This window comes from Anas platyrhynchos, chromosome 3, assembly GCF_047663525.1.
Source record: "Anas platyrhynchos isolate ZD024472 breed Pekin duck chromosome 3, IASCAAS_PekinDuck_T2T, whole genome shotgun sequence".
NCBI classification, from domain to species: domain Eukaryota; kingdom Metazoa; phylum Chordata; class Aves; order Anseriformes; family Anatidae; genus Anas; species Anas platyrhynchos.
The window spans coordinates 36,377,518-36,391,777 of NC_092589.1; the positions used below are offsets into that span (position 1 = coordinate 36,377,518).

The window sequence follows — 14,260 nt, forward strand, 5'->3', positions numbered from 1 at the left end:
CTGGAGCATGGCTGTATGGTGAGCTTTTATATAGCAGCGGATAGAATAAGATAGAATTAATAAAAACAAGGAATATAATGTGCAAGGGGATTCTGTAGGAGGCTGTAGTGAGGTGAGGGTTGGTCTGTTCTCCCACGTGCCTGGTAACAGGACAAGGGGGAATGGGCTAAAGTTGCACCAGGGGTGTTTTAGGCTGGATATTAGGAAGAACTTCTTTACTGAAAGGGTTGTTAGGCATTGGAATGGGCTGCCCAGGAAAGTGGTGGAGTCACCATCCCTGGAGGTCTTTAAAAGACATTTAGATGCAGAGCTTAGTGAAATGGTTTAGTGGAGGACTCGTTAGTGTTAGGTCAGAGGTTAGGTCAGATCTTGAGGTCTCTTCCAACCTAGACAATTCTGTGATTCTGGGAGGGGAAAGGTTTTCATCTCACAAATGTTTAAATCTCACAAACCCACTGACTGGTACAAGCTTGTTCCGAAAATATAACATTTTGGCTAAGCTTTCATTTAATAGATTTTTTATTTACAGAGAAACATTTTTCTTCCATTTCTGCCTTGAGATTCTGGTTAGTTTAACTAACTTTTTTTTTTTTTTTTTTTTAAACAAAGATTCAGAATATTCACTTCTAAAGTGAAATATTTTATGGAAAAAAAAAAAAAGGAAAAAAAAACTGTCATTTTCCTGTACTGTTCAGTAATCTTATTTGCTGGCTATATCTGTTCTTAATATTGTTCATTATTTTTGGGTGGTCTGGAAGAACATTTAGCAGCAGTATTTAACGGTAATTCTTTGAGGCAAGTAGAAAAAAAAAAAAAGATGTATAGAACGTGCAAGTTGCAGTTTTAAGTACCTTGATGTTTCTGCTGCTTTTTAAATATTGGAATGTAATTGTAAAGTTATGACAGATCTCCAGATCCAATTTCTTCAGAAGTCTCTGATGTTTTATTCCTAGCATAGAAATCACATGGACTAAAGCAAGCACTGTAAGAAGTGATACATGTGTCTGCACCACACAAGCAGGGTATCCCTGAGACAAAGCTAGTTGTAGAAAAGGTGTGTTTTTTTTCCGTTTGTTTTTTAAATTGTGATTAATACTGCTTTCAGAGCACAAAAGAAATGTGCAGAGATTAACTCTTACAAAGTCAGTGAAAAAAAAAAAGACTTAAATTTAGCAGGATTCCACTATCAAGATCAAATCCAGAAGGAACCCTTAGAAATTGAAACACCACAATTCTTTATATAGCAAAGATTAGGATGGAGAAAATGCTTGTCTCAGCATTTGGAAAGCTTTTTCCTGTGGAAGTCTGGGTCCTGTCTGCTCAGCATCTATCAGCAGAGTGGACAGAAGTCATCTCTACCTCTTTGGCAAAGACCAGTATTATGATCACTGCACAAGGCACATCAAGATATACATAGCAGTTTTCCTTTTCCATATCAGTTTCCCTTAGTGAGAAGATTTTGAAAGGATTAACTTCTAAATAATTCCCTCACAGAAAAAGCTACTACTTTATAGTAAAGGGAGAGAGAAGACTAGTATTTCCATCAATGTTACTCCAATAAATAATAATTTGTCTTTCCTCCCTTGTTCTGTGATTCACAGCTTCCTGTGAAAAAACAAAGAGAGAAACTGAAAGCAGTACAGAGTATTTCTTACCATCCTTTCCCTTGTGCTAGCATATTTTCATTTTGTTCACCCTAGCAACCTTCTATAGGCCAAAATAGAGTTCTTAACAAAGCATTATTGAAAATGAGATCTTAAACTAGGAAATCTGAATTAGGACTCAGGGACTGTGGTAAGAAATTCATACAGTAATAAAAAAAAAAAAGTTATTTCCTATTGTACAACTACAGACAGCTTTTACATCTTTGTACTTCTAAAATGTCAAGATGTAGAAATGCCTAGGACTGATTCACAGACTCCACAGCACAGGGCCACATGAGTCCTCTGACAACATTTTAAGGAAATGACTTGAAGCAATTTCTTCTTTAATAAGACAGAGAATGTATGCTTTGTATTGAAATTAAGCCTCTACTTGTATCATTTTATGTAACAGCTATAGGGAGGGAATAAATTCCACACAGCAGCTAGACCTCAAAAAGTAGATATAGCTATTTCCAGTCATTATGTATTTTACACAACTTAAGTAACGATAAATCTTTGTATTCGTTTCTCTGCTGTCATCAAAAACATATATATAGCCAAAAAAGAACAACCTATACTAAATGACAGCTGAAAAATCGATTTCTTTTGGTCAAGCAGTACTTGTACCTTTTATCTATTTACATTCAACCAGGCCTTTAAGACTGGAACTACAAACTACCAGTAACTTCTGTTCATTCATTTGGAGTCTGTATCTCCAGTACCATACTTCACATTATAGGAAACCAGGAGATTTCAACCCCTGCTGAGTAGCTAATACAAGACATTTCATGTCCTGATCCTATTCTCCTACATGTGAACAGGAATCTGAACATAATAATTAGTACTTACAAGAATAAAACTAAAAATAATTAGATTTAATGCATAAATGTGTACTATAGCCAGTAACCAAAAGAAATTATTCTGCTTTCTAATGCACTACACTCCCAAAAGTTTTGTACATTAATCTGCTATATAGCTATTTGCTGTAGGCATGTTCTGATATAGTGTACTTTAAGATCATTTTGAATGTTACTGAAATGCTTAAGTTTAACGCTTTCCAGTGTCCAGGTTTCAAGACGCAATTCAGACAATTTAGTTTCTCTGAAGATACCGAAGTGCATATAGCTTCAAGACAAGACGACCTCTTCTAAGTACCTACATGCTTGTAATCACAACTATAGATTATTTGTTTATTACATTTGCATAGTACTGTTCAGTTACTTCCCTCCCCCTCCCCCCGTCCCAGGAAGCATAAAGAAGGATTTGGCTTTGCTGAGTTTTATTTCAGTTAAGCAGGTATCTGTATGAATTCAGATTCTCCAGACACATCCATATTCAATGATTCAATACCAGAATTCTTCTGCTTCATTGCTTAAACACTTATTTCAAGTTTGAGACATTTCTTTGAATAGCTTCATAGGTACTGATCCTCACCTCAGAAGTTTAAGCTTTCACTGAGCTTTCAAAGACCTGTACTGACATTTCCTCTCAGTATTTTTTTTTTCTGCTAACTGCTGCTACACACTACAGTTACAAACCACAAGATTAAACAGCCAACAGCCTTTCAGGCACATAGGCAACACTTACAGAGCCATCATACAGGGCAGCAAGGGCAGCAGCTCCCTCTACTTTTCTTATAAATCCTGAGTTTAGGTGAAACACTTAGTTCTCCGAGTCTCAGCAACCTCTTACCTTAAAATATCACATATACATATGTAAGCTAGAAGGAATTGAAGGAAGGAAAGTTACCTAAGTCCTACACTTTAAACATCATCTGCAGTTGTTCAGCTACACACACAAGAAAAGTCTTTTTCTTAAGAGAGCAGCTCAAAGCTTTCTCAACACATGCTGTGTTTTTCAAACTAAAAGGATCTCAGGTTCTTTTAAAGTTAGATCGTTCATTTGAATGCTTCACTTAGCTCTCTATTTTCAAATTACCCTTCTCTAATGTTAACACCCATGAAAGATTAAATTGGGTTTCAATATTGATAAAACCACCAATAAATGTAACAAATAATTCAATAGATGCAGGTTTTAGAAACAACTTTTGTCATTATTTCCCCCCAGAAATATTTGAATTTGTGTAACAAATACCTTCCTATTTCTAGGAAAGTGGCCTTTCTTTTAACACAATGATATAAGTCAACAGGTCATTTTCAGTCATCTGAAATGATATAATAGCTTCCAAATGGGCATAATAAAAACATAGCTGTTTAGAGTTTATCATTTATAAATAATCCTCTTGAGTTAAGTCAATCAAGGAGACAACAAAACAAATTAATAAAAATATTTATTTGAATATACCTACAGTTAAAAATGAATCATTTACATCCTCCAGAAACATTCACATAGGTAACACCAGCGTAAAATTCATCACATCTAAAAAAAAATAGATCTGATTATTTCTGGAAAGTAGGATTAGCCTAAAGTAATACCTCTATTTCCAAAGGGACATACCTCACCCTCATAGGCTGATGGGGCTCTTAAACAGAAATATTCACTTATTAAATTCCTGTGAAAGCAGCTGGCCACCTACTAAGCACAGGTGCTGGGAGTCATTTTGGCAGCAGAAGTCCTAACTGGGAAACTTAATAAGACTGCTGCAGAATCAGGAATGGAAAGTAGTGGAGACATGCATGTAAAGTAGGTGCACCCTGATAAGGCTGGTGGTGCTACCTAGGTGGAGGAGGTTTCTTTCCCTGTATTAAGGCTTTCTGTTGCCTGGCCTGAATGAAACTGGAGGATATTTTGCTCAGTTGCCTGGTGGTTTTATTGGTTTACTGAAAGCATCTGTAACATATTTGGTCCTCATAGGCACTTCAAAATGGAGTCAGGTGTTGGACTTCAAGTCAAATATTCCTGTGAGGTGTAACCAGGCTTGGGCTAGAGTCTTCTCTCAGCCTTTCAGGGAAGTAAGACCACTTAAAACTATAGCAAATGCTTGTTTTTCCTAGTCGTGCTCCTCAGTAGTCTGGCATAATAGATGCTCTCTCTGTTTGCTTCCTTCAAGGACATGTGATAATTGCAGGTAACAGAAATGCAGGTTTTTACAGAAATTTCTTGTAGTTATGTGTAACTTATCTTAACACAAATGGATACATATGCCTTTAATGCAAACATAAGATATGGGCTTGAAGCGAAGGGATCACTGATTTCCATAAAAATCAGCTTCTTCATTGGCCTAGGCCACATGGCTGTGCTTGAACAGGATTTCATAATTGTTTATATTATTATTATATATATATATTTTTATTCCTCACTGTTCTCTAAGTCCTCAGCAATGTCTGTGACAGAAATGTTACTTCTATGGTAATGGCGAATCTCTTACTGGGACAGTGAAAAATTAATCTCAAGATAAAAAGCATCACCTGAAGCAGACATTCAGGAATTTCAACTGACTTGAGGTGTTTGAAGGTCATCTCTCTTAACCCAAATTACATGCTCTTTCTTTCTTCTTTGGGAGCAGTTTTTCCAATCTTTGTTTTTTTTCTCTTACTTTAGAAAAGTTGAAGGAAACACCCTTTTTGGCTTCAGTTAACCAAGTCACTTCAGTAAATGCTGCCTGGAGTTAGCTGTTGAGGTGTAACTGCTGCCTGGCTATGCTCATGTTAAGGAATTTCATGATCCCATGACATGGATGCTCTGGATAGTCACGTTCCCAAAGCATCAGCCTGTGATGCATTTGAAATTAATGCACATCATTAATATTTAGCTCCTTCACCTTCTAATTGTATCTAACAGTCCAATCTGAAATCTCTTCCCCTGTTCTCACTTCAGTTTTGAGATTTCCTTCCAGACCTGTCAAGTCTTCAGTGCTTTCTTCTTACAGAAGACTTTAGCTCAGAAACCTGCACCTGATCTAGCATCCAGCTCTGCAAATTCACGTTATCTACGGCTGACCGCACTCACTCTTCCTAAAAACTAATAAAACTTAGAAAACCGCCTGGGCGGGGGCTATCTTTCCCAGCCCTCCCCAGGCAGAAGAGCAGAGGGCCGGGACCCCCAGGGGCGCTTCCCCTCTCCCCCTTCTCCTCCTTTCGCTCCCCTCCGGGCCGCACCTGGGCCGGCCCCGACCCGGCTCCGCCTCCGCCGCGGCTACAAAAGCGGCCGCCGGAGCCCCGCCGGGAGCGGGCCCCTCGCTCCGCCGCGCCCCGCGCATGGGGGCCGGCCCCGGCCATGCCCCTCGCCACCCTCCTCTTCCTCCTCCTCCTGCTGGTGGCGGCCGGAGCTGCCCCCGTGAGGCGGGTGAGTGCCCCCCGGGTCCCCTCCCGCGCGGCTGTCCCGGCTCCGGGGCGATGCTGGCAGCGGGACGTCCCGGGGCTGCGGGTGGGGAGCGGGTGCTGCTGCCTCCCCCCGTGCCCTGTCCTTCTGTGGGGCGCGGGGGATCCGCTAGGAGAGGGTCCCGGTTGACAGCCAGCAGCCGGCGGAGGCAGTGGCAGGGCTCAAGGTAACTCTGCTTCCCCGCGGCCCCGGGGATGCGCTGGGGTGGGTGTGTGGGCACAGCTCGGGGTGGCGAGGTGGGTTTTAGGGCAGGCTGAGAGAGGGAGGGAGGGCGGCAGCAGCCTGGGACACAGCCTGAGGGGGAGTGGGTGAGAACACCAACCCCTGATGCTGAGCCCGTGGCTTGAGTTTTCCTAGATCTTGAGTCAGCCTTGTCTCTGAAATGCCTGTCAGATTACTCGAATGCTTCTTCTGGCAGAAGCGACTGAGGCTGTTGGGGTTTCCCTCTTCTGCGGGTCTTGTGGGTGATTTGGGGCTGCTGGAACCAGAGGAGCCTGAAGCAGTCAGTGTCTGTCTCAAGGGAAAGGCCGCCCAGGCGGGAGTTGTACTGTGCATGCATGGCCTGGGGATGGGGAGACAGTGGGTAGTTTGGGAAGAGCAGTGGGAGGTGATGGGGAAGAGGGTGACAGGTGAAAAAGGGTAATCCATTTCTGTGGGGATGGGGAGGGAGGGAGAGGCTGGCTGTGGGCTGTAGAAGGGAGGGATGGTGAAGCTGACTGAGCCTGCTAGCTGTGCAGCTGCTTTTCTTCCAGTTGCTGAAAGTTTATGGGGGTTACTGACTTACAGAACACCACTCAGAATGATCTGTTTAGTTCCCAGCTAGTCAAGGGGGTTGTCGTAGCTACTGGCTTCTGGGTTTTCTGGTTGTCTTATGTCTTCCTTCTTTTTGACATCAGGGCCTTGTTAGAGGAGTAGCAGGCACAAGTTGCAGCTGGATAAAAATCCAGGCAGGAAAACCTCTTCACCCTGAAGGTGGTTGAACACTGGCACAGGGACCCAGAGAAGCTGGGGAACCTCTGTCCTTGGAAGTGTTTGCTGCTTGATAATGCACTGAGCAGCCTGAGCTGCTATCAAAGTTGGCTTGGCATTGGCTGAACCAGATGTCCTCCAGGAGACCCTTCCACCCTGAGCTATCCTGTGGTTATGTTAGTGATGGAGATCAGTAGCATTTGCTTGTAGTCCGTCGGAGTGCTAGACATGTCTGAACTTTCAGGCTGTGCATTGCTGCAGTTCATGGATGAGTTTGGGGTGAGCAAGGGATTAGCACCACGGAGGTGTGCTGCTGGGTAGAGCTGTGAAGCCAGCGTGTGGCTGGGTACTCTTGGGATCAGGCTGCCACAGGCTGAGGAACAAGGTGAAGTACTCTTCCTAGCAAAGGGGGCTCCTTTGGCTGGATGTAGGACTGGGGGAAGGTGAGAGGGAAGAAGTTTGTCTGGTCTCAACACTGATTTCCCTCTGACTTCAGTGTCACAATATTGTTGTGTGATTTTTAGCCTCTTCTGACACTAGAGGGTCTTATCTGACAACTTGTCTCGAGCAGTGATTGTGTCTGTTGTGCGCTGGCAAAATGTACAAAGTACTCTGCTCAATGCTAAGCATGCAGAAGTGTGGGACTTTTGCTGTCAGGAGTCTTTTCACATTCAGTTCAGAATGTTGCTAAAGGTAGTATCTAGGTGATAATCTGCTTAACTGCTTAAGCAGTGTCAATTTCAGTTTAAATACTCTTGGCTGCAAGATCTTGGCTTTTCTGGTTTAAAGAGGCATGACAGATGTGAGGGGAAGGTAGGATAACATGATAGGGAGTTGGGGGAGAAAATGTTTTACTGATGTGACTATTGTTTTACTTTGAACTTCCGCATCTCCTCAGTCCCTCACATGAGTGAGAAAGGGGATTGGGAACAAGACAGGAAAGGCAGAAGAGGAAGTTGAAGATGTATGTGGAAGTAAGAAAAAAGTCTGGAGTTTGAGTTTGCGCTGCAAACTTGACACCATCTTAAACACAGGATGACTGACAATTGCTTAAGTGTTTAGATTGTTTTTGCTGCATTGAGGGTGGTAAAATGACCAAGAGCTGGTAGTACACGGCTGCATTGCAGAATCTTATTAGTCATGACAAGCCTGTGTCCTTTCCCTGCTTGGCCTTGAGCAGCGATGTCCCGCTGCTGACGGAGCTGACACACAGCTGCTTGCTGGTTCTCAGCCATCTGGTTGTATCCTGGGTTTGGATTTTAGACTCCAGTTTTCTGTGTAGTGTAAATGTTCAAAGCTTTGATAGGATAGTCTTGTAGAAAGTCATTTAAATACCAGTGAAGAGAAGGCAGGAGCTTTACCCCAGCTCTTAATTGGCTTTCTGTTCTTCAAACTACCCCCGGTGCTTTTGTTCCTCAGGCTAAAATGTGATTAACACAGCTCCTGGGTAGAAGTACAAACAGTTGAATCCAGTGGAAAGGTTACAGATCTTTTGCTGTCCTCAGCTCTTAGTTCTGAAGTGCTTTTGCTTGGAAATAGACAAGTATTCACATCAATATCAGCACTTTTGTTAATTAGAGTGTATGGATGTTTGTGTATGTGCGTGTTGTTGGCACTCAATTACTATTGGGTTATTTAGGCTTCTTCAGGTACAGTTGCTAATCTGTTCTCCCACAGTCAGCATGGCTCCCTAGGCTGCAGGCATTAGGGTCTTGTGTAGTTCCTGCTACTTTCTCCCCCTTTGGAAGGCTGTCACAGCTGCTTCTAGTTCTGCAGCCCCCACTTCCTCAATGGATATCTAAGGTCCTGTAGTGGTCTCAGAGTGCTAGCTTTGAGCCTTGAAGAACCACAAGTGGGAAATGCAGCTTAGGGGGTGGTTTCAAATGTCTTAGTCTGCTAGACTCTGGCCTGGACAGCACAGAGGTCTGTATCTGATTGAATGTCTGAACACAGGCTTGCAGGGCTGTGACTGTTTTTGACTTGTCTTCTGCTGCGTGTCCTGATGCTGAAAGAACTGACCTAAGGCTTCCAGTTACTGCTGTCCTCTAGACCTGTGTTCCTTAGTCATTATGGTGGGGAAAATGGCTATAGAACTTGGCTGAGAAATGGAAGAGTGCTCTGGAGGCTGGTGGCTCCAAGCATGGAAGCAAGCGTGGAAGCATGTACATCAAACTGCATCTTGACTTAGAATCATAGAATCATTAAGGTTGGAAAAGACCTCCAAGACCATCTGGTCTAACCATCCCCCTACCATCAATGTCACCCACTAAACCATGTCCCTAGGCACCACATCCAACCTTTCCTCGAACACCCCCAGGGCCAGTGACTCCACCACCTCTCTAGACAACCTATTCCAATGCCTAACTGCTCTTTCTGAGAAGAAATGTCTCCTAATTTCCAACCTCCCCCTGGTGCATCTTGAGGCCATTCCCTGTAGTCCTATCACTAGATACCTGTGAGACGAGGCCAACCCCTGTCTCCTCACCCCTTCCTTTCAGGTAGTTGCAGAAAGCAATAAGGTCTCCCCTGAGCATCCTCTTCTCCAGACTAAACAAGCCCAGTTCCCTCAGCCACTCCTCACAGGACTTGTGCTCCAGGCCCTTCACCAGCTTTGTAGCCCATCTGGACATGTTCCTGGGCCTCGATGTCTTTTGTGTACTGAGGGGCCCAAAGCTGAACACAGTACTTGAGGTATGGCCTCAGTAGGGTCATCTCCTGAGCAAATTCCCCTCTCTACTTACACTGACTGAAGTTCTGAGGCTTATGTTCTCCTGCTCCTCAGAGCTCACGTAGCACTGGTTTTCTTTGTTGCCTGCACTTTCAAAATCAAAATGTTCTAGACAAGTCTCGGCTTATTAATGCTCTGCCTGTTATTAGCAGCACATACTGGCGGTGGTATAGAATGTAATTGAGAAAAGGATGATCGGACAAGGTCTGACACTGTGCCACCTTGCTATAGCTGTTATCAGAGGACACTTTGCCAGCTTCTAGGTAATGGGCTCCTTTCCTGGGAACGTGGCCAGGTTTTTCAAAAACTTAATACTTGCAGTCCACATAAATTCATGCCTGTATTAATATGGTATAAAACTTCAGATTGCTTAATAGTAGATGAAATCAGTGTCCCAAATGAAGGCTGACTAAAACACCTGTTATGTATTCAGAAAATGTATTTTTCAGAAACAATTCTAATTTTCTGTAAATTCTATAATGCTAGTAATAGCACATGTGCAACAAAATCAGATGCCCTAATGCAGCAAATATGCGTATATGAGCTAAAAAGAAGATACTTAATTGCTTGTTATAATATTGTAAATGTACCTGTATGTGAGTGTGTGTGTGCAGACATTTCAGGCTTAAGGAGCTTAGGATATCAGATATCCAAAGAAAAGGGTTGTGTTTAACACAGCAAGACAATGATTTGGCCTTTGGCATTGATTTTTAAAGCTCTGATGTCTGGTCAAAGCAAGTTAAACTTAGTGAAAGAGTTGTCAAATCTTCCAACTTTTCCTGCGTTTCTAATGCCATTACTGCACCCTCCACCCATCTCCCAAACTGGGCAGCAGTCTGAAACAGTTTAGCCAAAAGTATTTGAAGTGAAGTGTAGGCAGAGTACAGCTGGGCATGGTAGGCTATGTTATGGCTATATCAGTGGTGAAGCATGTGTAGCTTTCTTCTCTTGTGAGAAAAAAAAATGTACTCTGAAAGTGACAGAAGCAGGGCTTGAATAACAACTAAAGCTTTTGCCCTCCAAAAGTTGTAGCTCTATAGATGCAATAAAATTCAGTGAAAGTGGATCTGGTATACAAAGCATAAATGGTTGCCTGCTGGTTGTCAAGTGGATTTTTCTGAGGTATTACATTACAGTCTGTTTCTGTAGGCCTGTCACACTAAATGGAGCTTTAATTTGCTTTGCTGATTGATTGCCAGTTACTTGAGAGGACGTACCAGCAGGCGCTGTTGCTTCTGACATCAGAAGGCCTTCACTAGCTTATAACTTGGAGCACTCCTTCGGAAAACTGCTTGTTTCCTTCTGCAATGCTGTAGGAAAATTATCTTAGTGTTCAGCTTCTTTTGTTAAAGGCTTTTGTATTTCTTATTCTGTGATAAACCAGTGCATGTACTATTAGCCAGAGCTGCTAAAGTTTCCTTGGCGCATTGCATCAGTTTTATTAGTTTGTGCCTTAACAAAGGTAACTTTACACAATAGCAGATGTGCCTTTGCTATTGAAAAAGTTTTTGGTAGATAAGAGACCTTCTATTTAAGCCTTACAGTGTTGTTTTCTTGTGAGGCTGAATTAAAGCATTGGGCAGGAGCTCCTTTAATTAAAGCAAATCTTCCTAACCGAGCTACTGAAGAAAAGACAAAACGTAATGTTTTCAGCCAGTGCTTTCTATCAGAAGAAGGATAGGTAAATAGTGTCTAGGGATCTCCAGCCTCCCAAATGGAAGGTAGCTCACTCAGGTGTTAATGGTATGTATAAGTGCAGATAATCTGAAATTATGGTATGTTCACATAGGTTTGCGTCTGGTGGCTGAGTATTGTTCTTTGTCATTTGGTTCAGTGCTGAAAACTATTTATAAACTGCAACCACATTGACCTGTGATCTGCTATATTCCAGTTATCATTTGGTGTGAATGTGAAGGAGCATATGAAAAGTGTCAGTCTTCACGGACAGTAGGAGAATCTGTAGGCAATGCAACAGTGTCATCTGCGCTTTGTAAGCGTAAACATGGAAGGTCCTCCTCTTCTACTTCTGAAGGAAAGCAGATGGTTCTAACCGCAATGAATGTAGACCCATGCAAAAACTCCCTGCAGTTTTAGTTTCGGGGATTTAGTAAACCCTGCAGTAGAGTGTTTCTGGGGTCCAGCATGGCAGATCTCCTGATGACAGAGAACAAGAGTGGCTATCCACAAAGTACTGTCCCCTTAAGAATTCTTAAGGTCTTACCATCTTAAAGAAACAACCGATCCCATTCTTGGGTGTAAGTGAATGCATCAATAGAGTTTCATATGTGCAGACACAATATTGTAAGGATCTTTCTCAAATTCTTACATGAAAGGCTTGTGAGGAACACCCCATACCCCAAGCTCAAGCGTGACTTTAACAGTCTCGTAAATACTGCAGCTATGTATAGAATGAACACACCTTAATCGAATGAACAATTAAAAATGGCAAGTAGGTAGAAGAAAATTGTAGTTTACGTACGTGGAAAATAATAGTTCCTTCAGCTGGCCATTGTACTGCCTACATCTTATTGCTGTTTCACTATAATTGACTGTTAATGGATTGCCATCCGAGTGCTGTCTGGTATCGACTGTTACTTTTCTTGCAACTGATTGCTTTTTATTGTTAGTTCACCCTCTTGCCATCTTCTTCCTTAATTGTTTTATGGTAGCTTTCCCAATTCCAATATTTTTGTATTGTCTTCAGTCGTCTTTTCTGTTCTTTGAGTTCATCTGTATTCTCCTGTTCTGTTCTTGCCTTGTCTCACTTATGTGCTTACTCCCCCCCTCCTTTAATGCCTTTAGGACTCTTAAAAACTTGCATTCTTGTAAGATGTGATGTATAGGTCTAGGTGCTGTTTGCTGCTGCCTTTTTCCTTGCTCTGTTGCTGCTCCTAAGTTCTCTTCTGTGCTAAGGGAGAGGTTCAGGAAAGGGAACCTACTTTCTGGTTGCATCTTGGCAGTAGATAAAGATTCAAGATGTGTGTAAAAGAACCCTCTGCAAATGGTAGAAGATGAATTCCTTGAGCACAGTTGAGAGGCCTGAGGCTGTTTTGGTCTCCTGCCTTCTTCAGCACCCTCTTTTCTTAAAGGACAAGTGGACATGAATTAGCATGTCATCCAAATTTTGTTATACTTAAGGCATGTTGTCTGTTCACTCACTGAAACCTCTCACCATTATTTGTATTGATTTTTCTCCTCCTTGCTCTGCAAAACTGTACTACTTCGTTGTAATTATTATTTCCAGGAAATACTGTTCTTGCCAATTTGTTAGACCTATTGTCTTCAGGACAAACAGATGTGTGTAAGGATGTATCTGCATGGGACAATCTATGAAGCTTGCATGTGGACAGTCTCTCAAATCCTGCTCTGATTAAGAGCTGCAGTTCTGGCTAGCACATTTTGGTCTCCCCCTGACATGCAGTTCTGGTGCTACTCAGCATGTCAGTCTAAAAACTGAGCCATGCTGGAGACCTTAACTTCAGGTAAACCAAAACACTTGTGATGAGCCTGAGGGAAAAGTTGGAGGAGAAACAGCGCTCTCCCATGTATCCTTTTCTAAATGGGAGGAATGACAGTCACTGAGATTTTTGTATTAAGTACGTCTCTGGTATTTGGCAGAAGATTATGGCAACAAGCCTCATTGTCCTTAGCAGAGTTTTTGTGGTAACATCAGCAGTTCAGACTCTGGCTTGTCCACATGTACGAGCAAGTCAAATGCAGACAGAAACAAGGGAAGTTACCAGAAAAGGTGCTTCAGGAGTTCTCTGGCTCTGTTCATAATGGGTGTTTCTTTTGCTTGTAAGGTGGTCCAGCTGCTTTTGAGTGTGTGCTGAGACAAGCTGCAGAAACGCAGTTGACCCTGTAACAAGCTTTATGACTGTCTGCTGAGCTGTGATAATAAAGGGAGATGTACTCCTTTGGAAGGAGTTTTGTACGGGAATTGCACCCCTTAAAAACAGGCTCAGGATGCGTAGCATCAGTCTTCCTTTCCTTTTGAATTATGTTAACACCAAACTTCTACATATTTCTTTCCCACAGGAAACACCTGCCTTATTCTTCCTAATGTTTCTACTTCCTTTCAGCTCTGTAGATATATTGCTTGTGGTATCAACCACAGTCTCCTGGATTCTGCATTCAACCTTAGAGCAAATAAATTGGAGAATTAACTTTTTATCCTAATGGGTCTTGAGCCCCCCCCTCCCCCTTCAAAAATACTGAAAGTCAACTTCTGTAGCATTGTAGAATGTCCCTTTTCTTCTTTGAAATTTGCTGTTACTATATAGTACGTTAGGTTGGAACAGCAGGTGAGAGGGTACGGTATGTCCCAGAAACTGTAGAGATCTCATTGATGAATCTCTTCTTTTTCAAGATGCCATAGTTCTTAATGCAGGGAAAAAAGGACCAAGTATGTGCTCGAATATATGGGGAGGTGCTGTTCTTAAGCTAGTTGCTAGCTTTGAAGCTAAGTGTGCACACAGCATACTGGAACGTACTTCATGGGGTGGGTTGTGTGTTAGCAGGAACCTTGGTGGATGTTGCTGAAGACTGTTCTAGGCTACATTTAATCTCTAAAGCCATATCAGTGGGGAGGGATTGGAGAATTATACTGGCTGTCTTTGGCTTCTGGACCATTTTTCTG

At 42.5% G+C, this 14,260-nt stretch overlaps 1 protein-coding gene across 3 annotated transcripts in view; it reads left to right on the forward strand.

Moving 5' to 3' along the window:
- The first annotated feature begins 4,517 nt into the window (after positions 1–4,517).
- The window catches only part of LOC140002140 (glucagon-like peptide 1 receptor), an 89,425-nt gene continuing 79,682 nt past the window's right edge, over positions 4,518–14,260 (forward strand). The window contains exon 1 of one of the 3 annotated variants that reach the window (XM_072035708.1): positions 4,518–4,671. Coding sequence is in view for 1 of the 3 variants with exons in the window: in XM_072035707.1 (XP_071891808.1) it covers positions 5,820–5,888 (69 nt within the window). In the remaining 2 variants the exon portion in view is untranslated. Of the gene's footprint in view, positions 4,672–5,728; positions 5,889–5,934; positions 6,091–14,260 lie in introns of those variants that run through there. The other 2 variants (XM_072035707.1, XM_072035709.1) reach the window with 2 other exon arrangements.